This window comes from Lepisosteus oculatus, chromosome 5 (genome assembly GCF_040954835.1).
Source record: "Lepisosteus oculatus isolate fLepOcu1 chromosome 5, fLepOcu1.hap2, whole genome shotgun sequence".
Classification (NCBI taxonomy): Eukaryota; Metazoa; Chordata; class Actinopteri; order Semionotiformes; family Lepisosteidae; genus Lepisosteus; species Lepisosteus oculatus.
This window is the reverse complement of record NC_090700.1, coordinates 46041118-46068674: the sequence shown is the minus strand read 5'-3', so window position 1 is coordinate 46068674 and position 27557 is coordinate 46041118. Positions and strand designations below refer to the sequence as shown.

The 27557-nt window shown below is 40.3% G+C and overlaps 1 protein-coding gene across 5 annotated transcripts in view; it reads right to left on the bottom strand.

Moving 5' to 3' along the window:
- Positions 1 to 141: 141 nt before the first annotated feature.
- tcf12 (transcription factor 12) overlaps positions 142 to 27557 on the bottom strand; it is a 119342-nt gene continuing 91926 nt past the window's right edge. For 4 of the 5 annotated variants that reach the window (XM_069190530.1, XM_015343202.2, XM_015343206.2 and 1 more), the window contains 11 exons: positions 27306 to 27447; positions 27035 to 27102; positions 20431 to 20509; positions 15264 to 15337; positions 14535 to 14606; positions 13842 to 14045; positions 7044 to 7152; positions 5730 to 5907; positions 5236 to 5468; positions 4008 to 4161; positions 142 to 3604 (listed from right to left, as the gene is read on the bottom strand). In XM_069190530.1, coding sequence (XP_069046631.1) covers positions 4019 to 4161; positions 5236 to 5468; positions 5730 to 5907; positions 7044 to 7152; positions 13842 to 14045; positions 14535 to 14606; positions 15264 to 15337; positions 20431 to 20509; positions 27035 to 27102; positions 27306 to 27447 — 1302 coding nt within the window. In that variant the 3' untranslated portion in view covers positions 142 to 3604; positions 4008 to 4018. The remainder of the gene's footprint in view (positions 3605 to 4007; positions 4162 to 5235; positions 5469 to 5729; positions 5908 to 7043; positions 7153 to 13841; positions 14046 to 14534; positions 14607 to 15263; positions 15338 to 20430; positions 20510 to 27034; positions 27103 to 27305; positions 27448 to 27557) is intronic. The other variant, XM_015343205.2, reaches the window with a different exon arrangement.

Below are 27557 nucleotides of genomic sequence, written 5' to 3'. Positions count from 1 at the left end.
ATGAAAAATAGACACAGCTTCTAAAAAATAGGACTACATTAAGAAACATTATGCTACTATCATACTTTATTAAAAAATAGAAACATATTGTATTCCATAGTACTTTTATCATACAAACAACAATGGTCCACCAATATACTGTACTTTCAAAAGTTTCATTTAATATCACACACTATAAATCACACTTTGCACAGTGTTTCTAAGCTGGCTGAGATCTGCAGTATAAAAAAATAAAAAGTCAGTCAACCATTCTACCACTAAAAACTAAGTGACACTTCTTTCAAAAACAGAACGCATATTACTGCGGAAGGGAAAAAGACTTCTGCTGCGTTTCTGTCTTTTAACAGTACGTTTGCAGCGACAGCAAAATACTTTGTGGTACTTCTGAGGGCTGGCCGAATCCACACGTATACACAGACATAAACAGCAACAGAGATGAAAAACCACAAGGAGAAAGAAATGAACGCACATAGGGTCTTGTTAAAAAAAGATGGCACATTTATTGCTACATAAATGTTATATACATATTGTGTTTTCTGTTACAGTGACAGAAAAATTGAACCTCTTGCTGCTGTTTTTAAATGTTTTATCAACAATACCTTGAAATCTGAACAGGTACAAATCATTATTAACCAACAATGGAGACTGGAGAACAAGATGAGAAGCGCTTCGTCTCGAAGATTTAGCTCGTACAATACTCCATACGTACTACACGGTATGCTAGAGCCCTACTATGTTCTTAGGATGCTATTTGTAAATTTCTGATATTAATGGACAGGTTATGGTAGATAACCCTACATTTTTACTACCTAATATAGTAAAATAAAGTAAGAAACTTTTTACTGAAAACTTTTTCGATTTCAAAAATCTAGAAAGAGTAATATTTAGAATTCAAGAAATTTTCTTACAAGATTATTGTATAAAATACTAACTACAGTGAAAAATAAGCCAAATGTTTTTTATTATTTTTTATTTTTTATGAAGGAAAGCTTCTGGGCATACGACAAAGTCTAATATAGCCAAAAAGACAAGCGAAGAAACAGGCTGAGGAGAAAAACGAAAACAAAAAAAAGGCCAGGCAGTGACACGTGAGCTTTGTCACGCAGTTTAAGCAACATGTTTTTAAGCGCATAAACACTGAAATGAAGAACAAGGCCATAAATATAGTCAGGTGGATACTGACAATGTTTTTTTTTTAAAAAGGGAAAAGAATCCACAAAACTTCACAAGTAAACTTGATAGAAATAAACCCCTTCCCCCGCTGCAAAACAAAATATTCAGCGTAAATGGCAATATTTGTTCTTGAAATTTCTTAAAATATTGATTAATAGTTGTTCATTCTGCTGTCGACCAATTAGAAGGCAAGATTAACACGTGATGTGACAGCCTTGACGTTGGAACCAACAGTAATGGAAGACAGCGTAGACGGAAGTTGAAGGAGCACGAGGCGACAGAGTTAAGACCAAGAGGATTGCGCTGTGTGATGCTCTCGTGGTTCGCTTTTTAAATACATCTCACGCCAGTACCACAAATGGCTTTATATTGGTTTGGATAGTTAATGCTGCTAGCTGAATAATGTTAAAACCTGCCCACTGGCTAACCACCGTGGTACCAGGGAAGAAATAAAGCACACGCACAAACCAAAGACAGAAAGCTGTGACCATTGCTCTTTTCCTCCCAAAAACTCCTGCTCAAAGTTCGGCTTTGTTCATCAATCACTACCTGCCCAGGCGAGCCATGATGTTACTGGTTCAGTGGAGCCCGATGGCGTCATTTGTAAAGCATTTGTGGTTACACACAGCTAACACTTTGTTCTGTACTATATTTAGTACTCGCTGCTTGGAAAACAAAGCAATTCTAATAAATTAGAATTTCTTTCTTCTAATTCACACTTCACGTTACAAGCTTTACTATCAAGCCAAGGAAATGATTCTGCATACAATTACAAATAAAGCATATAAATTGTGGTTACTCTGATGTTTTTTAAAAGAAAGAAAATAAACAAAAAGCTACACCAGGTGATACGTAAATACAGTCACTGTACTGCTTCTCAACTGATACTCGAAGCAATCTTTGATACCACTGCAATCTGCTCATGGTAAAAGTAAGAATGGTGTTTATCGTCACAGATGTTTAAATTATGACCATAACAACTGTTCAGATAACCAGAGACAAAAAAAAACATTAAATAAAAAATGAAAAATCACAAAAACAGGAACAATTCAATTTGACATTGAAAACACTATATGGCAAAGGAACATATTGGACAGGGCAGCCTTTCTCCTCTAGTTAAGACACTAACAGGTACGCAGGGAATGCTAAGGGTTAAAAACATTGTGTTTTGCTCTCTGCATTTGAACAGCTTGAAAAAAAGACTGCAGCTGATCTTTCAGGGAAGCTACAGTTTGCCATGGTTCACCTGTAGAGTATCTGAGCTAACAGAAGGAGTTGGAGGCAATTTCAAACTGCCACATTCGCATACACAAGCCGCAGTTTCAGCTGTTGAATTATCCAGTTTTGGAGTGTATGGGATAGCAAACCAGACTAGGTCATTAAATAGGGAGTTCCAGTATGAAAGCGCTGCTTCTTGACAAATTAATAAAACATGAAAAAAATCTTAACTTTAGTATTTCTCTTCTATGAGTCACCAAGCTGGTGTTGCAGGACAGCCATTTTAGTACTCCTGTGCACACAACTGGATGATGGAAAACAGTAGTGTTAATGTTTCTGTGTAGATTTAGTAAGTGGCCTAGTCACATGACTGCCTCTTAAATAGTTAACGAACATGGAACAGACAGCAACGCCGAAGCACTAAAAACTGTTGCTATCATGAGCCAGATGTGCCATATGGCCTCCTCTTGTTTTCAGGCTTTCTTCATGTGCTACTTTCATCTCTGACGTGAACGAACTGCAAAAGTTTGCTACACCAAGTTCATGACCCAAATTGGGTGCTGGGACACAGCAGGTCTTCACCCAACGCACATCGCCAATTTATCCTGGCACAGGCTCACCCCTCGGCCTACACCGCCATGACCACGGTATCGTGAGCAGTTCCATTCATTTTTATTTCTGAAGCCCTTGGCACTGGCTCAGAATCCAACTGCACAAAGCAAAGGGGGACTTTCCAGAGACTTCCAAGCTAGTGGGTTCTGGCAAACTGTAGATTAACTGAAACTTCATTACGTCAAAACAATATCATTTTTCCCTTTAGACATAGACTTTATAGCTCAGTAACATAATAAATAAAAATTTGTGTTTACAATGCATTCGTCAATTCAGTTTAGGCACAAGTCAACTTCCACAAGGAGTGGAGAGATCGCGACAAGTCTCTGATTGTTCAGATGCGACACACGCTGCTTGCAAACAGAATGATATGTGCTGAAGTCTTCTCGTGGGCAGAAATTTTCTCATCAGCATTGTATGTTTTCACAGGGAGCTGGATGTCGGCCAGTTTTCTTCTTCAATCACAAGATTGCTTTTCTGGATTTTTGCTTCAAGTGGTTTGTCTTTTCAAATTTATGTCACAAAGAGTTAATTCTGTCTGTCCTTGTGAAGCAAGGTCACCCACTCTTTATATTACAAAATTGATCTTGAGAATTCAGACCTGGAAAAGAGAAAGGCAATTCTGAGTTATAAGAGAAGTTTGCACATTAGCCGTTTAGCGTTTAGGTAATCACCCTAAAATTAAAATACATTTGTGTTTTTAGAAGCACTACAACTGTACTTAAAGCTCCATGTGCACTATTTGAAAAAAATACTGCCAGAGTTACCACCACAAAGGAAAAACATGACCACAACACAACAATTCAGAATTTTGAAAAGGCTGTTCAACATTTTTGAAAACGTCAATAAAACCCAGAGAGGGGAGGCAGTGGAATGAAGATGAGCTAAATTTACCCAACATTTTTACAGAATTTTCACTGGATACATTTTTTTGCCCTCTTTCGCTAAATTATCCTGTTTGGTGTTGCACTGACTGTGTGTATTGATCATTCGTGTGGACCCACCTGGCTGGATTTCACATGTGGCCCATGGGGTTGGCGGAGTCTGTGAGCCCAGGGTGCACTGTGGGATGTGCTGGCTGGGGCTCTGTTGATACTGCCGACACCTTCTCCTCCTCCCGCCTCTTAAGGCAGGCTGCTTTGGGGTTGAGATTCCTCTCTGAGGTCCCAAAATGAAACAACCAGGACAAAAAACAAAATCACCATTAGCATTTGTGTTTTGCTTCACTTCACTTCCATCGATAAGTGAACTGCTGTGTCCAATCGCACCGCCCCATCCCTAACTCTCTGTAGCTGTTGCATTCACCAGTCCTTTTTTTAATTCTTTTAATGTTCCTCTGCAAACTAAAGCTACTGTGAGATCTTAAAGTAGCCACTGCAATTAACAGTCTCTTCTTCCACATTTTATGCACTGAGTTAAAAAAGAAGTTAAATTACAATTACTCACTGATGAGGGTGCAAATCTGGTTCTAATTTTTATTTCTAAAAAGACCGGATTGCCTTTTTGTTAGGAATATTTCATAGGAATGCACAGCTGGATGCCATAATACAAAAAAATATTTTTTTTGGTAAAGGCATGTTTTTACCATGTTTTTCTAGTCTGTTCCTAGAGATTTTGCCCAACGATTTCATTTATGTTTGCTCATTTTAATATGACAGATTTTGGCGAAAGTCACCTCTATGTTTCTTCCCAAGAGCTGCCCTGACTTCTTATACCGGAAAGTAAAAAATCAGCTATTCTGCTGTTCAATTAGAATTGGAAGCCATGAGATTTGCATAAGCAGGCCTGAAAAGCACCATAAATCCCGACAAGCCAATTGAGCACCAAGCACTAGTTTGCATGTGGGCCCCCCTCCTCGTCATGTGACTCATCTGCATGTGCCGCTGGTGCATCACTCAGCAGCCCCGCATGCGGCGGAGCCCTCAGTTGCGCTCTCCAGCCTTTTCAAATAACCAAATTAAAGAGCGTATTACATCCCACAATACCTCACCAGTGGCAAGAGACAAGTGAATAACTCAATCTCACGGCTAAGATGCCTTATGGAAAAAGCTAGTGTTTTTTTGCACTTGAGGTTGATAAACCGTTTTAAATCCGTTTTAAGGACCGAAAAATTTGCTTGCATCTCGACAGCCACCAACTATGTCATGTACAATGCTATGAATCAGCCTGGTGGTGGGGATTACCGGAGAGTGGGCTGCCTCATGCAGCACGGGCAAAAAGTGATGGACTGACCTCTGACTTGCTGCTCTAGACTAAGAATGACAGCCACAGCCTGGTGCAGAATGAGCAGTTTCGTCTGGGGCTTCTCGCTCTTCAGGTGCAGCTGGCACATGCGCCCAAGCTCCTTGAACGCTTCGTTGATGTCTCGAACCCGCAAGCGCTCCCTGGCATTGTTGGCCATCCTCCTCTCACGCTCCCGCTCAGCTTTCTGCTCCGGGTTCAAATCCTCGTCTTCGTTGATGCTGCTGCAGGGGGCAAAACGACACTCTGTCAGGTCCAGAGAGAGGAGCCTTCTAACATGTGGGAGGGCTTTATAAGAACGCATTTGTGCTTCTGGTTTAAATGTGATTTACAGAAACACTATTACTTCATTCTTGATTTCACAATCAGGGAGAAATAGACATTTTGTGCCATTTTGCACAATTTCACTAAATGTTTCAGTGAAGCAACCTTCTAACACATCCTCGTTAGGATCAGTGTATGTCTAATGGAGCTATTGTAGATACCTTGTCCTAGTTCCTCCTCTGGGTGTCATTTTAATGTCTTTTTTCTCAGTCTCATCATCGGACTTCAGGTCGTCTGATGAGTTATTTTCGTGCGAGTTCTCATCCTTGTCCTTCCCTTCTGTTTTTAGCTCAAGTGGTCCAGCCCCTGCAGCCTGAGTGGTCAAACTCCCTGGAAGACCTGTAGGACATCCAGAACAGCATGTCTCACATACAGCTGGACAGGTAGGCAGGCAGGCACAATGACCGGCGGCCACACCTCTCCACTGTTACATCCCCAACGCAGAAAAACTCAAAATGGCATCCCTTTCCTTGCTTTTTAAATAGCACAAACCGCGGCATTGAAATCAATATTAATTTCTTGTTCATCCATCCATTTTCTAACCACTTCTTCCAATTCAGGGTCACAGGGGAGCCAGGGACTATCTTGGCAAACAAAAGAGTGTAAGGCAGGTTACACCCCAGACTGGACACCAGTCCGTTGCTGGGCAGACACAGAGACACAAGCACACGCACGCGCACTCACACCAGGGCCAATTTTCCCAGAACCAAGCAACCTCCCAGTATGGGAACAAGTAATAGGTTTATTCCATGCTGAAAAGGAGAAGAAAAAAAACACAACGTTTCAGCTGTGGAGACTTCTTCGGGTGTAGGAAAGATAGGGCAGTCAGCCAGTTTTCTTTCTTCTCTTTTTCAGCATGGAAGAAACCTATTACTTGTTTCTTTGCGGCCTACGCATGCTGACGCAGCTGCCCACCTGACCTACTTCAACCTACCAGCATGTCTTTTATAGTGGGAGTAAAGCAGAGAACCTTGGAGGAGACCCACGCAAACACGTGGAGAACAGACAGCACCCCGGGTCCGGAACTGAACCCAGAGCCCCATCAGTGCGAGGCAGCAATGTTAACCACTGTGCCACCGAGCTGCCCAATTATTTCCTCATTGCACTCTTATTTAAAATGAACCGCATCTGATGTATTTCTAGATCTTTTTATCCCAATGCATCTTACATACAAGAAGATACCCAATTTATCCACCACCCCACCTGGGTGATACATGGCAGCCATTTTGCCCCAGTGATCCCTATACACAGCGGATCAGGTGCAGAGGTGAGACACCGCTTCACCAATGGCACCTGATATCCAGTAAATGTTAATGTTATTTCACCATTTCTTTTAAAACGGGAATGTGATATTAATGTCTATGCATCTCTGTTTCTGGAAAATTTAAGAATGTTTCAGCAGTGTATATATACACAAACAGACAATTAGACAGATATACGATACTTCAGTAGAAAAATAAATTGGTTTAACTGACCTCTGTAGTTGTCCTGATGGTTTATTTCTGTGCTTGAAGTGGGAACGGTACTGGGCAACACTGAGTGATTGTTGTTAAGACTGACAGATTCTTCACGATGTGCTCCACCCTGGAAATAAAATCAGAAAGCCACTGTTTAAGGAACAGTGCCTACTTTCTGTGGTTCTAATGAAAACATAATGCCAGAATATCAAGCCTGTGGAGCAGAATTTCCGATATTTTCACTCCGCCACTGTCCGTACACCAAGAGCAAAAACCCTAAAGATCAGCCTCTTCAGGCTTGTCATTTCTAAAACCCCTGTAAAATAAATTCTACACTTGGGAAATTTGTCACGAAGGACCCAGATTTTACAAACCACAAATGCTCAGTGGCTTCACAGTTAAATATTGCACCCTTGAACTCTGAAGTAAAAATTCCTGAAAGCATTTTTTTATGGAGGGGTTTATTTGATAGCATTTGTAAATGAAACACTTCAAAGTATTTCCTCTTGACCTTCTCTCCTACAACATCCTTGATGGCCAGAAGGAGAGGTCTTTTACATTATTTTTTTCTACTCAACAGTTCACTGTGCCTAACATAAAAAAGAAAGAAAAACAGTCTGGTTAATACTGCAGTAAGGCTTCTGGAGTTTCAGTTATTCTATTAATAAACAATGTGCTTTGTACATTGCAATTTCTACCTCTTAAAATGCGTTTCAATCAAGCCTTACCAAGTGTGAAACACCAAGTGTTTTTAAAACAACTTATTTTCTGTTTGTTTTTTTGTACACAAGGTCTTTACTTGAACAGAGAAGAAAATATCAAATCCTAAATAAACCCAAAACTAAAAATCCTCTTTCTTATCAGGCAAATAAAACAAGTTTTGCACACAGAAATCATCTGCTATCTTTCCACTAAAACTAAAAAAGAAGAAATGTCAACTACACTTACAGGACTCAAACATCACTGTGACACTAATATTGGACGCAGAGATCAGAAGACACTAATATTTAATATCTATTTTAATATTTGTGTCTGGTCAGTACTAGAAGAGCCCTAAATTACAATTTAAGCTGTCATGTTGACAGTCCATCCCAAAAACGCAAAGCTGAAAGGAAATAACTCAGTAAACTGGTGCTTATCAAAGTCACCCATGTTCTTCAGACAAAAGCTATTTTAACAACGTTATAGAGTCAGTTTCTTGCATTTGTGCTCCATAGATGCAAGACATTTTTGTACAACTGCAGCAGTAATTTAATATCACCACCACTGGCCCACTGACATTAAATTGGAATGATTAGAAAATGTTACTCATACAGAGATCACACCGTTTTCAAGAGAGGGCTTTCAGTGTGTTTATTGAGCGAGTTGTTGTAAGACAATGCTGAAGCCTGTTAAATTGGAATAAAAGGTGACCAGCACTAAGTTGCACCTTGAAAACATTTAGATTTAGGCCAGATCTAATTCAATTCTAGTATGTGAACTAGAAAGAAAACACTTCAAAAACAATTATCTGGATAAAAAACGTATGTATCTATAAGCTGAATGTAAGCATTTTGCTGCCTCATCCCTTTTTTTCTCAGGAGCACCAACATGCTCTCCTGTGTGACTCAGCCCAAGGACAAGCTAGACTGATACCCCAGCTGAGATGACTCTCAGCCTCTGCTCTGAGCCAGCCTTAAAAGCAGAGAAACATTGTGAAAGATTGTTCAGCTTCAGGTGTGCCATTTTTCTGCTGACAAAAAGACCTGAGCTGGGCATGAGCTCTCCTGCCAACAGCCAGACTAGAAATATGGAATACCTTGTTCTTCACTATTGGCAGAAGGCTGCATATGGTGAGATCTAATAAGTTCTCATTAGCTGTTCAGAAATTGGTTTTGGGGCTCATTTTGAATTTTGAAGAGGAATATAATTTACAGTCTAGAGTAAGGGAATAAATTCTCAGGGTTAATACTAGCTTTACACAGTACAATTATACTGAATAAGGTAAGGTAGTCACAGTTAATGGAATTATCAGAGTATTAAGTCAACAGATTTAAGAAGGCAATGCTTTTAAAAAAAATCAGTTTTACTCCTCTTCTTTCATATCCAGTGCTTAAACCAGACACTTGGGGGTGCTTTTGCACTGTATTTTACCACAGTGATTTGCAATATGAAATGTTTATCCACTCAAGCAACACATACCATATGTTATTATTTTTTATAGGATACCACAATTAGACCACTAAAGCATGATTTTCAGATTGCATTTCATCCTTAGCTGTGTAAGCCTTGCAATATGTCTGTTATACTAGAAAAAGAAGCATTAATTTAGACATTTGCCATATTTCACTCTATTAAAATATGCAATTTAGTATGTATGGGTTTTTGTTTCAGAGCCATCTGTCTATAAAAAATCTGGTATTACCAGTCACTGCACACTACAGCTTCAGACACCTGATCTAGGGTGTTGAATATCTCCTTTTATTGAGAAGAACCTCAGCAATTAAAATCTGAAAACATACATCACTTGTCTTAACAAGTTATCTCTTTTAAAACTGCTGGATGATACCTCGAAGACTCTATACCATGAATATGTTTGGGTATTTTTTTCTTTTCTGATAATTGTACTTCGAGTCAGTAGCAGGAATCGTGAGCCGCCTTCCTCCTTAATTCAACTCTCCACTCGACAGTCAACAAATGGCTGATTTTCTGATATACATGGCTATGCTGAATCATTGCAAATGATTAAGGAGCAGAAATTTTCACTTGTTGAATTATACTGTATAACTCTAGCAATTGCTACCAAAGAACAGTCAGCTGGGACCCCCAAAACATTTTTTTTAGATCTGTCAGTTGCCACAGTGCAAAACACCAAGTTCAAAGGGAAAACCATTTTTTAACTATTCAAAAACACTTATTGCACAAAGTTAAACAAGTGGATATACTGCAATATGTTCCATGTTGATGACCACCACAGACACCTACCAAGGGCTCTTCAGTAAAGTTAATCTCTACCATAAAAATACACTTGGATCAGAATAATCCATTTCAAAAGGTATCTTTAAAATGCAACCTGAACTCAGCTCAAATACTGATGTGACGTATTAATAATGAAAAAAAAATCAATTCTGCTCATAATGGAACAGGTGGAAATCGCCCTTCTGCTCTGACAAAACCCACAGCACTGTGTCAATCCTGAGATGCAATCACATTTTCCCCAGCTACAGCTATCTCATTTCTTGATATTTTTTCTTCAATGAGGGGGCTGAGAGACTTTTTTTTCCTCCCTTTCCTCTTTCCCAAGGAATGTGATTCCCAGTCACTGCTGGCCTTCCGTCACCCCCCGACCCCTCCCCCAGCACTAATCTCTGGAGCTCCTCAGAATGTGCCCGCTGCAGACTCAACAGGTGTCCAAACAAGCCTTTGTCTCAGCGGAGGGGAGGGCTCAGTGTGGCCAGATAGGGTGGCATTTTAATTGTAGGGGCTCATCAGCATACAGCTGAGAGCCTCCTATTTGGGTGGGGACTGTGGCCTCAGACACACACTTGTCTAGATCTCCAGGAGTTGTAAAAGGAGAGAGGGAGAAAGCCACTCTGCCAAAATAAAAGCCTGGTGCAAGGCCAAGTTAAATCACTGCTCTGTATGAAAAAAGGGCCCTTTCCCACAGCTCTCACCTCACAAGTAAAAGCCCTGTGTGTTTTTTCAAGCACAGCCACAGCCTCGAAACCTGGGTCAGACTCCTAAAGTTGACGGCACAGGGCTGTTCTTTTTTGTTTGGAATATTTAAAAGAAACACTAGTGCTGTTTTTAGTATTAAATAAGGATCTTCTGGGACGGCTGCCTTCAAAATGGAAAGCGCTTTTCGAAAGTGCCAGAAATGATTAAGAAAAAGATGCAATTTTAACAAACTTCTGGAAAAAAACAATGATGGCTAAATAAGAACAGGTTCCAAATCAAAGATGGTCATTCAGCTGGTCTAGCCTGTTTGATAGTTAATTGACATCATCCAGGTGGATGCTGCACATTTGTGGTGGTGGAGGGGAGTCCCCATTACTTGTAAAAGCGCTTTGAGTGGAGTGTCCAGAAAAGCACTATATAAGTGTAAGCTATTATTACATTATTATTATAGCTTATTGAGCTCAGGTTCATCTCAACAAGCCTCTCAATTGTAAGGCTGAGAAGCCAGCTCCCTGCTCCTACAACCCTTTGTGTAGCCAGTGCATCCAGATAAGAACATAAAACTACAGTGGTGCATGAATGTTAGGGTGTATTACAGGCTTCTATGAACTCATTTTCATGAAGCATGTTTTCTTTTCTAATTAAAATGCAAAATTCAATTGCCATAGCTTCTTTCCCCCTAAAGCTTGTGAAGATGGCATGAGCTTCACACTCCTCATAATAAAAACAATTCACGTACTGATCATTTTATAATCACTAAATCCTTATTTTATTTCTATTGTATTTTTTTATTTTACGGCCTTTAATTGTACTGATTTTATTGGGACTTTAAGTCAAAAACACAGATGGCAACAACTCCTGGTTAACTGCTTCTAAGAAAATGTTGCAGACTTAGACGTTTACTAATACAACAAAAGCTGGATGAAAATTCAAGCCTTGTGAAGGGGGTTTTGTGAATTATCTTACTGGTGTGAAAGGCAGCTTTAAATACAAGACAAAAAATAAACAGAACTGAGAAGGCAGGAAATGGTGGATTTTTTTTTACGAGTTGGCTTGAAAATGAAACAAAAAAAAAACAATCAAACTGCCTCCGTTTACTTTACACACATAAAATAAGAGTTAAAATTACTTATTTCCTACAGTCGATTGCCAAGGCTAGAATTCTCTGAGGGGAATTTAATTTAATGTTTACTTTAGCAGCTGAGCTGACTTGCATAAAAACACTTGTCAAAAAGGAACAGGGTCACAACACTGCCCGTATTAAAAAAATCACTGTACTAACCCAAGAAAATTATTGGAACAACTCCACCTAACAAAGAAAGACTCCATCAGCAGATTGTTTTAGTGCACACAGGAAGCAAAACCTTCCTCACAAACATATGCAGGACTGGGTCTAATATATAGGTTTTCAAAGAATGCGTTCTTTAACATACTTCCATGGTAAATGTAGACTCAAAAATGATATTTTTATAAAGTACAACGAAATAAGAAAGCTGATTGAAGAAGACCTAGATCTCCCTTCAGGCTGTAGGTGTCGTCTCAGGACACAGGTTATTAATTGAAAAAAAATCAAATCATAAACCATTTAGTTTAGGAAATGAATTTAAAATTCATTCCAGGTAAAGCTTTTTTTGAAATGGATCTTGGACTGTGCCTATTTACAGATTGCGTTTTTTATAGGCTCTGCTACTATAATAAAAAAAGCAATGAGAAAATGTTGTTCTCGGGGAAAACAGGCTCTTTTGATGTTTACTACCATACCTCTGTAATGAATATAAATGGCTTTCTGTTGTGTATGTAACCCAACCTGGAACCAATCCAATTACAAACAGAATGACCATACACCAATTTGAGGAACCTAATTATTTTCATGACAGGTGAGATTCTGCCTTGATCACAAAGACACCCTGCTGGTTTTCAGTTTTATAAGGGCACATTTCACAGCAGGAATCTGGGATTAAAATGATACGGCAAACATGCAAGCATGCAGGAAACCCTTTACCATCATCGGAGGCTTTTTCCAACACGATCGATTTCAAAATCGGCAATCACCAGGCCCTCCCTGAAGCGCTTCACTGAATACAGTTTTACTGTATTTACTTGCTAAAATGCGTTTTTATCTGTGGTGATTTTACTCCCCCCCATCTTGACTAGAAACGAGTCCCGCATTTTGCACCAAAAAAAAAAAGAAGATGGACTGAATTATTTTATGCTGCCTGGGGATTAATATAAAACTTGTTTCCTCTGTTGTTACTTCCACTACAGCTGTGCTCAAATCCCGTTTCGCCTGAAAAAAGGCTGAAATTTAGAATCTCAAACATCGTGCATTACATTCCAGCAAACGCTCCCTTCAGCCTCCCAGCCAGCATCTGCACTTGTGTCCCTTAGCTGCAGTGCAGGAGGTGTACATTTTCCAGATGAGCGCAACTGAAACTTCACTCCATCTTGCATGGTTTTCCCATTCACTCTGTATATTCTATTTCAAGGAGAAAATTCTTCTACCAGCGATTACACATCTGGAAAATATGCAAGTATAAGCTAAACTGCTCTCTGCGGAAAGTCTCGGCTTTCTGCACATGGCTGTGGCCACACATCTCCCGGGCCACCAAATTTCCTCTGCATAAACATACTCAGAAATGCTCACCTCTAATTGAAAACTAGCTGCCGGAGCAGGTGGCCTCTGCTCACTTGAATGTTCCCTGGAAAGACACTTATGCAAGGCAGACCTTTTTTTGTCCCACTAACATGGGAAACAGCTGAAAAACGCCTTGCCCTTCTGGGACGGTTTAATAATGGGAGGGCAGTTTGTTTTTTGTGCACGTACAGGTATTAGTATATACACAGCGTGTGAGAACTGATTTTGGGACAACGTCCCCAAGACTGTAATAAATTCTAAGAAACAAGACCAAGGCAAATGCCTTTTTTTTGACAAAATGTCTCACAGCGGCCCTCAAAGTGTAGAAATACAAACATCAGCACTGTCTGAGGCACGTTTTATTATATTTTTTGAATAAACTCTGGGACTGTTTTAGTTTTACAATTCTAACGGTAGAGTCATAACTGATGTGTAATGTTATTCTAAAGTAAGAAAAACAAGAGAACTGGCAGGCTTGACATCTCTCCTGAAACTGCTCTTGAGCAGCAGCTTGTGGTAGTTACCATGGGTGCCGTCCGACTGGATGCGACCAATCCAGATGCGGTGTAGTTTGATCCGAGGCCTCCTATTGGCCCATTGTGTGCTGGTCCCAGCAGGTTGTGCATGTCTCCGTGGCCCCCTGGCAGGCTGGTGGTGGGCCCAACAGCGTGGTTTCTGAGCACGTGGATAGCATCGTCCAGCCTGTCCAAGCGGTCCTCCATCCGAGACTGCTTCCGGGGCGCAAAAAGAGACAGACGCAGAAATAGCACAGGTTAATGTAAGCAAACAAAAAAAAAAAAAGAAATTTTGACTGGATAATGCATTCTTGACAGGACGGCACTAAAAACAAGACAGACACATTCGGAGCTGCTTTTAGGATCTAATAAGGAAGAGCTGGAGCCATTTCAGCCTGGAACGCATCTGCACATAAGAACACTGAGCTCCTTGGCAAAATGTAAAACCGGGATTTGGTCAAATTAAGCCATTTGCAATACTACGACTATTAATTTGGTATTATGTTTTATTAAGCATTTAATTCTTATAAGCAGATTAGTGTGCATCTAGTGCAAACTGAAACGGCAAGGAATAAACAAGCACAGCGACAGACATGAATTGAAGTCGGGGCAAGCCGGCAACACAGAAATAAAGAGGCGAAAAGTCAAACAAGGAATGGAGGGGGAGGGGTGGGGAGGGCACTACCTAAAGGGAAATAGTACCTCGCAGACATCCTTTAAGAAGGACATCGCATCTTGCAAATGCTCATGAAGTTGCTGCTGAACCCGATTTTTCTGGCAAAGTCAAGATAGAACAGGAAGCAAAAGCACACATTTAGATTATTAAAGGAGAGACAAGGAAGGCAACACAGGTCAGCATCCACATGTTAGTCCAGCTATAACAGCAGGTGTGTGCTCAAGCTACCCTGAAAACAGTCCCGGAGCCCTAATGCCCACCTACCCCTCTAAGCCTAAACAAAAACCACTCAACACCGATTTCTAGTACACTGAGCAAACCGAACGCATGCCACCGACAACTGCTTGTGTTGACCTGGAACTATAAAACGCAAATCCAGGCGCAGAGGAAGGGATCTAAAGACACTGCCGCGCACGCAGGGCAAATGCGTTGTGTATGCGGACGTTGAGTGGGGGTGTAAATGAAAAGTAATCTCTTGTTTTAGTAGCTCTGTGAAATCAGCCCAGGAATCCTGTAACAGTAGTTACTGCAACAGCTGTCCCCAGAAAGCAAAAGCCCGACGACTGCGGAACAGATGGCGAGAGAAGACACACCCTGTGTGTCGGGTGTTGTTCCATCCAGCCCCACCATTTGTCAGCAAGGAATGTACTTGTAACGCTACCCTGCCCCTCTCTCCAGCGATACCCCTGCAACACCAATCAGCTCTGCCGCTGTCAATTAAAACCCACTTAAAAGGGGGTCGACGGCGGCCTTACCAGCGAGTGCAGGGAGTTTTCGTAGTTGGGGGATGATGGGGTCTGTCCTGCCGCTCTGGGCCATTGGTTGGTGCCTGGAAGAAACAAAAAGCATCTTTCATGGACCCAACTATACCGGCAAAAAAGGAAGCACAGCTATACCAAGCCTCCAGACACTCATGTTCCAGGACTATAGCCACTCCAAGGCCTAACGCACACAGCACACGAGACGCTAAGAACGTTTTATGTTAAATTTGTTTTTTCTTTGTGTGTGTGGAAAAGAACCATCTCCCTCGAAAAGGAAGGCACCCTGAGCGTTGTGTGCCCCCAAGCAGAAAAGCCAGACTCTTTCCCCCTTACGGTAATTTACTTGCATCTCCGGCCATTTGTTAATTAATTAATCATTAAAAGGTACATTAGGACAATGAGAGCACTGTTTCAATCCCAATCCTTAAAGAGCCCAATGTGGGATCCTGGCTCTTCCCTTTCCTCTTGCCTAAATGCAATGACTTCCACTGCCCCTCCCACCCAGTCCCCCTGCTCTGCTGGGGAGCTCTGGAAGGACATGTCAGATTCTCTGGAGCCCCTCTGCTTCCAGGGAGAGGACAGAGGGTCCATCTTCTGCCAGAAATCTGTTTTATATCCAGCTCCCCAACATCCACATCCCAGAGGCAAAACAATACATATAAAAATAATTTATGACACATAGAAACTGGCAACTTAAAACAGGAACAATCTACTCAAGAACACAATGCTGTCTGAACAGATTCAGAATACATTTCATGGAGTAAAAAATGGTATCACTGTGAATGACACAAAGCATTTTCTTTTGTGCATAGACCGTACGACACTGCTCATTGACAAATTTCAGAAAGTTTACTGTAATATTACCAATGTAAAAGTATTCTGCATGTGTAAAGGATCCTAATCATAATTAAGAAATAAAAACTCATGAAGTATGAGTATGTAAAAGTTTATATAATGCAAAAGGAATGCACATCTGCAAGTCACATTTGTAGTTAGAAAGTGGAACTTTTTTTGTAATGAAAAAAGGCAGACTGATTTTTCCATATATAGCTTGCATAATTCTACTGGCAAACACATCTCAACAGGAAATAATGTATTACACAAGGCCTAGAGTGTAAACCTTTTAAAACACTTTTCAACACCATGGTCTTTTTAAGGATAAAAACAAAACAAAATAAAAGTAAAAAAAAAATTAAATCCAAAAATACTTTTAAAAACGGTTTAAATATCTGGGAGAAAGCTGCACCATGGTCATCAATTCTGAGATAAACATTCAGCTAATGAGAACTCACAGAGTACACATTTGTTGATCTTAATCTTGTTTGTGCTCTGCTTTCACCTCTTATTTTCACAGTCTGTTGCATCTTCGAACCACAGTGCCTTTTCAGAGAACTGCCATTAACAGTGGCAAAACTGTCAAGCCAAGGAATCGGTACGACTGCCAAAAGCTGGATTATAAGGCAAGTGGCAATCATTGAGCCCAGTTGTTCTTTCTGTTTATCAACTGCTTTAAAAAGGTGTGGAGTATTAGTTGTGGAACTATTACAATTACCCCAAGATGGCCTCGAATATCAATTCTAGCAAAAAAGTACTGCTAACAGGATACCATTGTGATTAGGACCCTTTTCTAATGACCTCTTTGAGCTCTGTTTCTTACAGCACTCCACTTGCCCAGAACTCAGTCCTGGTGTGCATAGATATTGAAATAAGGTCCGTATCCTTTATGCATTCTGCCTATTAATATACCTGTAAGTTTATTGAGAATAAGTAATGTCGTTAATCTGGCAGGTATGTATTGTAACAATATTCAACAGCACATGCCAATATGCTCCAACAACAGTAATATGTTTAAAACATTTTTTTTTATTTAGAAAAATCTTCAGTGAGGAAAGAAAAGAATGCATTTTATATGTTACAAAGTACCAAAATCATCACATCACGTTCAATAACTAATTCAGGGTCATGGTAAGAACCAAATTATATTTTCTGAAATTTTAGTTTACAACAGATATAACATCAGTCAGTTTTCACAATGGGAAATATAATCCAGACATAGGGACATTTTATTTAAAAAGGTACAAACTTTGACTTCAATGAAAACACCCAATGTATTCATCCAGCACAGGGGACAAACTATCAGCCTTTCTCTGCTTTTGTTAAGGAAAATAATTTTTCTGACAAACTCTTGCTAAGCAATTTTAAATTTCAGTGAAGGTTTCCACATTCTTACATGAAATAGTCATTTGTTTAAATTTTTCCTAGGATGGGAGAAGAGTAATTAAAGCTGAATTAAAGTAGCAAATCCTAATTAACATTTTAGATGGATGGAGTTGAAGTTAATCTGTAGATCATGCCAGATTATTTATAACTGACTAAAATAGCTGTGGGGTAATTAAAAAAAAGGTAGGAAAGCAACAGCCTATCAAAATGATTCCAAATCCTGGTAACTTGATTTCTGGTCTGTATCTTTTAAATGCAACAATCAATTAAAACGTAAAAAAAGAAAAACAGTTCAGAATTTTCCTTTGATATATCACCTATTTGAGCATTATTACAAAAGACCCAACAATCCTTTTGTAGTTTAGTAAAAAAAACATTGTTATGACTGCTGGCAGACATCAAAGTTTTGGCTCAAAGGGTAGATTTTAATAATTCTTTGTCAGACTCGGTCTATATTTGATAAAACATAATGGGGAAAAAAAGAAAGAAGGACGATTTTTTTTAGAACACCTCCATGAAAGCTAATCAGATTAGGCCCACCTCAGGGCTCCTGGGAGGAAATGGAGCTCAGATCCAGGACTGGGCGGGTTCAGGCCGTAGGGCCCTGCAGCTCTGCTTCATTCCCACAAGCCCATTCTTGCCCACCACCATAGCTCTGGCACACAATATTCACCGGACCAATACAAACATCAGCTTGAATGCTGCGTTTTCAGGGAGCATGAACCTGAGTGCATGACTGCGCTTTGTTTTCACATTCTCAAAGAGATTTCCAATGGCACTGTGAATGAAGTACAGTTTCCTGCCAAAAATACTGACATTTCACAAGGTGGCCCACATTGGAATAAAAATGTCTTGCGGTAAGCAATTCAGAACAGTACAAAAAAAAACAACATTTGTAAATCAATGTGAAAACACAAAAATAAAAAGCATTCATCAATAAATCAGTGGTTTTTATTATCAAGGGCTTACTGATGTGTTAGCACACCCACACCCCCGGCTAACAGAATAAATGTTGGCTATTTCAAGTTCACAAAATCTGTTTAATTGGCTTGGAGGCCTATATTTCTGCAGTTCTTAATGTGTACAGGACTGGAAACAGCCCTGCGGAATTGTGAAAATTTAATCCAAAGGTAAGAAGGATGAAAAAATATGAAAGAGTTTGATCTCTACGCGTGTGTGTCCACATTTAAAAGCAGGTCTGGAGCGAGCTGCCCTGTGACTATTAGGCACAAGTCACTGCCCGCCGACAACAAGGGCCCCATTGAGAGAGGCTGTGCCCCTGCACAACTGCACTGCTGCCAGCAGGCTCACATTGCACTCTGCTAAAGCACGGCTCTCCAATTTCTTGTCCACAATGTTCCTTCCAAAAAATCTGGCGAACGGCACTTTAAATAAACGATTGAACACCGTATTCTTTTCAACCACAAACTTCCTCCTACTGACCCACTGTGTACAGCCAGGACAGAAATACAGTACAGGCCTGTCAAGCCAGGTCTGGAGGAGGATTGTTTTTAAAGAAATTTCTCCTTTACTACAAGGATGCTTATTAGTTTCTCCCCAACATTTGCTGCAACAAACGAAAAAAACCTACTATAGCCATTCGGGCACGGAATGCTAGCCTAGTAACACGTTTATCAGGCACGTCAGTGAGGATTCAAATAAAAGGAAAACCATCCTTCAGGTATGGTCACAATGTTACCCACTGGCAATAAAACCTGATTTTTAACAGCTGGGAGGGGGCATGTCAAAACAAACGCACCAGTAGCAGATGTAAAAACAAAACTCACAGGAATCCTGGCTGCGTTTTGCAGGAGGTTCCACTGTAGAGCAGAGCGGCGCAGTGTGCAACTTGAACATCAGGAATGCACACACAGCGCATCACGCCCACCTTCAAACAGCATACAGCCATTGTGCAGGAGTTGGAGAAGAGAGTGATCAGCGCCGAAAGGGCTGAAGTTACATCAGCACTGTGCAATTCCAGCTCCCCCTGAACCAGTTTCAATCAATGAGCCCAGGGCCGGCCTGTCTGCAGGAGGAACAGCTGTGTCCTGGCGCGAAGGCAGCTGAGGACAGGGGCGGGAGACAGAGAGCGGGAGGAAGAGACAGCTGGCTGTGCCGCCACCGCCTCTCTGGAGCCCTCTCCCATCACTACACAAAAACCTCCACACGCTTCCAGGTTCTCACCTTGAATGTCACACGTGGCTCTTCCCCATAGCCAAACATGCCACTAAAATAATCATGATTACAAATCTAAACCCTTTAGCATAGCTGGGAAAATCTCTGCTCTCCCAACTGGTGGGTGGTGCACAAGGGCGCAGTTGGTACTTTATCCCAGTGGCTCCAGTCCACCCAGCTGTGTAAGTGGGGGATCAACATTGCTAGAGGGGGTGATCCCTGCGGTGGACTGGTGCCCTGTCCACTCATTGGCTCTCTAGTTCCCTTAACCCCACCAAAACCAGAGGATGTTCCAACGAGCTGCTGTGGCATGGAGATAGAATGAACTTACCTGCTTACCAAGCCACGTCTAGAAACCAAAGGCATACTTGTTTTTATTAATCGATTAAAAAGCCATACAAGTGGATCAAATCTTAAAAAATCCTTAAAAAAACAAAATGTCAAGCCATGACAGGTGCAGACAATCTCTATCCAGCATGAGAGCAATTGTCTGTACAAGAGGCTTGCAGCACAACACATCTCTCCAAACACACAGTGTCAATAAAATCAGTACATGCAAACCTTGAGGTAGTTGTTTTAAAACCATATATATTGACTGAACTTATTAAAGCAGCGTGATGTACCAGGAAAGGCTTGAAACACTCTTAACATTCAAAGCCCTGCAGCTGTGCGATCTGTTCGTGCTGGTGATGTGACCCCAGCCTGCTTGCCGACACCAGAGCACCACACTGCGCTGTCCCGCTGCCTGGAAGAGTGTGTACTGTACCTGCGAGAGGAGATGGAGACCCAACCGGCGTTGATGGATTAGATGGAAAACTACTGCTGGTGTGGTCAGGAGAATAAATCTGACAAAGGAGAAAGACAGGAATTTGTCAATAAATAACACACACAACTGTAAAAGCAAAATTTGTCATTCCTGATACTTTTTATAGCCTTTATTGTCACCCTTCAGCCTGCTTGTAGCCAAAATTGGCTCATCAATCCTGTGGCTGTTTTACTACCTGAGAGGCTATAAAGATGCTCACTGCATACATATGGGTCCTTAACAACACTGGGAAGCCTGTTCTCCAATACCGTCTACCAAATCCACAGCGCTCATAATTTACAGCAACATGAATATAGAAAATCTATTTCCCCTCATTTTTTTTCTTCTTAAATTAAGAACGATGCGCAAATCATGCAGCTTTTCTCTGGTGTGTATTATGCCCTTTAAGATTTGTAAACACACAAAAAAATCATTATTCTCAAACAAGGCTAAGGAAACGCATTTCCACCCTTGCTGAAAAAGTAAAAATAGTATCCCTAATACTTGGAAGCTGCAGCTTGACTCAAATCTCCATTAAATCCTATTAATATCATCTTAACATGCGCTGCAATATTACACACGCACACACTCTGCTTGCCTCTGTGGAACACAATCAGAGATGAGGGAGGAGAAAAGTGGAGAATGCCAGGCACAAAAAGAACATTCAGCATCATTAATCTCTCTTCTTTACTCATCAGTCTGAATGAGTTCTGTTGCTAGAGCAGCCACCCCTGTGCTTATCCCATTGTAATACTTTCCTTGGCAGAAGAGTGCAGCACAGGGAGATGATGTGAGATCTAGTTATTGATGTGATCTAATAAAATGACACAGTCATTTGATCCTTGCTATTAGCAACGGAGACGTTTTGCCAGATAATGGCAGGCTCTGCTTTTTTTTTTTCTAGATAAATGACCTGTCGGGTGTTCATCTGGAAAACAAAGCACGCCTCCGACAAAGACACCGTCAACGCACAGAAAGGCTCGGCTTTTTTTTTTCTTTTCAGATTTGCAAGGAACAGAGAAGGGGATTGCAAACCATTTCATGTATGCAAGAGTTGAAAGACCCAGATTAAATCTAAAAAATCTATGAAATGCCAGAGTGCTCTATGCTGTGTTTGTTTAAACAAAAGATGGATTATAATGAGCAAAGCTTCACTGTTTCTTCATTTGATAAGAAGGTGTTCCACCACATAATGGACAATATCTTCTGAAGACTAGGGTATTAGGTTTCTATCCATTTAATTAGTTCTACAACACATAGCACATCCAGCAGGATCAGTAGTAGAGAACAGCTCAATCAGAGGGTCTAAATCATCAATTTGCAGCTTACCAGAAAAGCCTATTTAGCTTTTAAAAATATGGTCAACTTCAGTTCTTTCACAACACTTCTCAATTAGTTCTCAACAGTGTCCCCCAGGGCACTAGAAACGCCTTACGTTCCGAGAGAAACTGGATGTTCATTTCCTGTAATGGCTTTTAAAAGATCTGGGGAAAAACTGGGATGGAAAAACAAAACAAAACTGAGGTCTTAAGTTTTATTTGTCCCAGGGGTTTTAAAAACATAATTTTTAGGAACAGAAACTAATAGCACCACTGGTAGAAACTGTATGATCAAGGAAAGCTGAAGCCTGTATTTTAATATTTTAAACTTAAAAGATGTGTGATGTACCATGCTGTTAAGGCCTTAATTAAAATTTAACAACTAGTTATTATGTTGATAAATCAACGCTGCATTTCAAACCACATTTCAAACACATTAGATCTTGAAAAATCTTGATCACTGGATTCAGGGAACTTCTTTGGTCAGGTTTTGCATTTTGCTCTGAACCTACAAATGAAAGCACTAAGCCCGCATTCACAGATATTAAATTTGTTGTGTTTCAAATGTCTTACATGAAGTGATGAAATAAGGCAATTTAGATTTGTCATGATTTCTGTATTTACCTCTCACAAATAACACTGTGATCATATTAAAATTTCTGGCATATGGTGCTTACAAAAACAACCTTGCCAATCCAGCTCTGTGTCTCATACTGCAACTCATCATTATGGCTCTGTTCTTCATTTAAAATAGTACAGAATGTAAGGCTAATAACCCATTTCTAGCATACCTCACACAAAAGGTTTCTTACTACAAACTGACCTGTAAACAAAAAACACATTGTATGTGGTAATTATACTGTAAAGAGTCCTTTTTTCTCTTATTAACTGCATGGCAGAAAACAGTATTATCACCAATTAAAGCGCAAAGGATAAAGGAAATGGATACCTTTGACCTGTTTTTTTTGCAGTTGAAGGGGAAAGAAAATTGCAAGTTTAACATCTAAAATATAATTAAAGAAGCTGAATGCCACACTATCATTCAACAACGCAGCACTGATGGTAAAAATGGTAACTTTTTAAAAATGTTTCTGATACAAAATACATTTAAACCTTTTAGTAAACTCAGAGAAAAAAAAACAGAGGTGGAGGATTCTTTAAGGTCTGTACGAATAAGATTACCGGATGTGTTATATACTTTATAGATTATAGGCAATTGTCCTCATTCTACAAATTCCAACTTCCTAACCACTTGGGCTGAAACGCTGCTCTGAGCTGTGACACGCCTGCAGCTCTATTACAAAGAACAGGCAATGATGCATCTCCCCCGTCCTTTTTTCTCCCAAAACAGAATTAACGTGACAAATGCATTATGCGGCCTGCTTCGCATTCAGCTTATGTAACTGACTCTCGACCCGCTGCGCGCCCGGGCTGGCTCTCGCCGTCTCCTGCGCCTTCTGCTAGATTTAAACTGTAACACGACTCATTTTACAACAACAAATGAGACCCCGCCTCCCCATCGGTCACGCTCCGCTCCAGCCAGCGGGGTGCCAATAACGAGAGCCCCCTGAAAGAGGGTCCGGACAAAGGACATTCAATGGGCAGCCTGCAGAGGCGAACCCCCGAGCCCAGAGCCCCCCCGTCTCCCCCAGCCCCTCAGTGTACATTTCACATCAGCTTTGTCATGCAAATAGAATGGAGTCTGCGAATACAAAAAGACTTAATTTGTGATTATTATTTTTTTTTGTAGTCAACTTCCCTATGTTTTCCTTTTTCCTTTGTGCCAAAAAGCTATTAGCCAGCGTACCCCCCCCCCAAACACACACTCGCACCTTAAAGGCGATCTGCCGCTCAGTGAGTTCCGAGGTATGGCAAAAAAAATCAAAGCAAACTTTCTCAGGGACAGAGCTGGTATAACAAACAAAGTGTTAGTTAAATGCTCTCACCGTTTGATCTTCTGGGAATTTAAAGAGTGAAGTGTGCTTTGATTTGACATTAGGCACTGAGAAATACCAGATGTTTTTAGCCTTCACAAGCCCTCCACGGGCACAATCTTAAAGGGTTATTGTTTGGCAAGTGTTCAGTGAAACACATTAGAAACGGCACGAATACCCAGATTTTCCTTTTGCTTCTATCAAGGCTGGTTGATTATCCAAACTAATGCATAATCCATGGGCTTTGGGAACTCTGAGTAAATACTTTTATGTACAATTCCCTTTCTTGCATACTCTGAGATTAAGACCACAATTATCCAGGCTTAGGCCCAAAAAAACATTTGCAAATGTATTATCTGGCCTTACATGTTTAATCACATAGTATTCTGGATAGCGGTTAATACCCAGTCATAACAACAAAGGTCGTTTTCTTTGAAGTTTGAAGTAGGGCATTATTTTTGCGTGCAGTATCAATTTCTAAAAAAAAAGAGCTATCACATGCAAGAATGACTCAGTACAGCCGCCCTGCTTTGTTTCAAAGTGGGATGGCGAATGGTTAATTTATCATCCATCCTTTGGTCTGAGTGCGCTTGATGGCAGAGGTTAATTCTGTCGGAAAATCCCTAAATGATTTTAAGTGTGTCCCGTGTAATCTAACAATTTAAAGCACCGCGATCAGCAACCAAGGCTGCAAACAATTTATGGTCTGAACAGTTTCTGGAGGCGGGAGAGGTGGGGACAACAAAAATTCCTACAATTTTTACAGACAGAATGAATCGAGGTGTACACGAGCGTTGTGTGCGCGGCACGTCTTTCCTCTTCCAAACCTTTCCTGCGTTTGTCACGCCATTTTTAACACTTGAGGTGATAACCCCGCAATGGCAACGGCCTCTTGCTGTTTCACCTGTTGTTTTGGGGTTTCTTCTCCGTTCCAGTATTTGAGTGAAATCTGTGAAGATGTGCGAGTGTGGGGTTTGAAATGCAGTGACTGTGGAATGCACTGATAGGCCAGATGGAATGCATCACCATCAGCTATGACAGAAATGATTTATGGAATGACCTGGCTGCTCCTGCCAAGCAGCAACACAGGATGACAAAAATCAAGTTACCGTGGTAACCAGTGCCCACCCACCAGTCAGATTACACATTGCCGGCCTTGATTTCCTCTGCCCATAAATTTGTAAACCTCTGCATGGCCAGTGTTTTCTACAAATGACCACTAACTTGGAATTTTCTGCACTGCTTAGGTGCTCTTATTTTATTGTAATACTGAAAGGGACTAGTCGGCCTCAAGTTGAAAACAGAACCTTAAAGGTTTTCACCTGGAAAAAAAAATGTCTCGGTTTAACACAGGGCTGCCAATTACCAGCTAAATCCCGAAAACACAATAAAAACCTTTTTAACCCTAATTAAAGGTAGGTGGTTAACTGGATATGAGCTCACTTTATATAACAAATTCACTACAAACCAATCACTTGATTTTTTTTTGCTTTTGTGAAAAAGTAAGTTTGGTAGCCTACTTCTTCTAATTAGCTACTACATTAACTAACTACCTAACAGGATAAACGGACAGAATTGCCTCTTCTCATTTGTTATCACTCTTATGATCTTCCAGCTTGAAGGACAGTGTCATATTTCAAGGCAATTCAAAGGAAACTTCAATAGGAAATGGTGTACCTTTATTGTGCCTTATATGAAACACCCCCAAAGACTGGGTCTATTTGGAAAGTGCCCTCATGTGTTACAAACTTCCAAAATATAAACAAATCATGTTTTTTTATACCTGCTTATCAACAAAGTAATCAGAATAGAATAATATCAAAGTTGTTCACGAGTACTATGGACATGAAAAAGGCTCTAAATATATGTAAATAATATCACTGGAAGAGTATATGCAAATTTAAACATATAAGCACAACAAAATCCACATACATGGAGAAATGTCTTTGGGAAAAAAATGGTTTCTTCATTAGCCCCAAAATACAAGTAAAACAAAGAAACGTATGTATTTGGGAAATTTTCCATTTGATCACACTGAACAAAAAGACAGATATAAATACTAGGATTTCTTCTAGCTTCGAGTAAAAAAGCAATCACAAACTGGCTTATTAAAGAACCTCCATGATCTGAACATTGTGAGTGAGATTTATAAAAAGGAAAGGTTAAGATTATCTCTCAATTTATGTGAGAAAAGTTTGGCAAAACAATGCTTTAACCGGTTTTAAAATTGAGATTTGATTTGATTTCATTTTTTGAAGTAAAAGGAAGTAATATTTCTGCACAGACTGCTTTTGTTTTTCTGTAATGACAAAACTAATTTTGATTTGAATAAATATATTTCTGAATTTAACTCCTGATCTCTGCTGTCCTAATGTAAAGAGTTCTAAACAAGTGCATTTGTTAGCTAAATGAAAACGGGAAAAAAACTGTATATTTTGCTTGTAAACCATTTCATCAACCAATAAAAAAACTGAACACTAAGAAAATTGAGAAAATATTATCTTCTCTACAATTCTTCTAAACGAAGCAGTGCAAAAACTGAGACAATCTAGACATTAGAAACAGAGGAACACAAACGTTCTCTTGGCTGTCCTTATAGAAGTTGTTACAGCATTGAACAGCATCAGGCATTACTAGGAAATTAGGTTTAGCAGTGGAGACATCAAACAACAACAAAAGGCTAAGACTACAATGCAGATAATTCAATTCACAATTATTGTGTAACCAGCTTAACATGGGCTTCGTCTCCCATGAATCAGCTTCTGAACTCCAGATAACAAATCGGCAATATGCATTTTAGCAAAGACGCATAAACACTGCACAGACAGCATCTATTTCATGCCTTTCAGGCATAGGGGCTGTCACAAACAAGAGAAGTGCAAGGAATTATTAATAAGGATATTATCATGCAGACGTCTGAAAAAAACACTGATAAATGATAAATAAAATCATATGAAAGGTTATGAACATGAGAAGGTCATTCAGCCATTCAAGCCAGCCTGTTTGGTTGTTGATAGCTAATTCCCCCGAGGATGTCATCCAGCAGTTTCTTGAAAGAAACCGAGTTATCAATCAGCATAATGATTGGGTAGCTTGTTTCATACTCCCACCAGCCTTTGGGTAAAGACAGCAGGAATGATTAATGGTTAGTGCCCTGGCTGTTTGTTTAACAATTGGGTGGGGCACTGCAGTCGTAATGTTTGATAAAATACCAGGATGTATAAAACAGAACAATTTTAAATTGCTCCAGAAAGAGAGTCTGGTCAATAAGAGTAGAAGTGACAGACAGATGAAAGACTGCTTTGTACTTACTGAAGCCAGAGCTTTTCCCAGTGCATCTCCAGTTTGCGAGCTTCCAGTGGCATTTCCCCGGTTTCCTGCTGCAAGGTTAAAAAAAAAAACATTTTTTAATTAAAATATAAGCATTTAAATATTAAAGCGGATAAAGCAAGCAAATACATTTTATTTGTGAACTGGCATGCAACCCTAACAGCACACGCAAAGACCCTATCCTGCGTATCTGCTTCCGTAAGCTCTCCTGCTAAGGCAGGGGGCTCTGCTCCGACGGCGGTCTGCGGCCTACCCAGAACGCTCTCGGTGCCGTTGACCGGGGGAGTGTGAGAAGTGGTGACGTAGGGCGAAGTGCTGGAGTTGCGATGGAAGCTGGACATGGGCGGAAGACTGGCGTTGATCTCTGTTGGGGACACCGAGTGTGGCGGGTAGTTCTGGGGAAAAGGAAACATACACCACAAGATGAAAGCGCAACTAAAAGCAGTTTGATTCTACAGAAAACTATAACCGCAAGTATTTTCCAAATCTTTAACTATATTCTCTT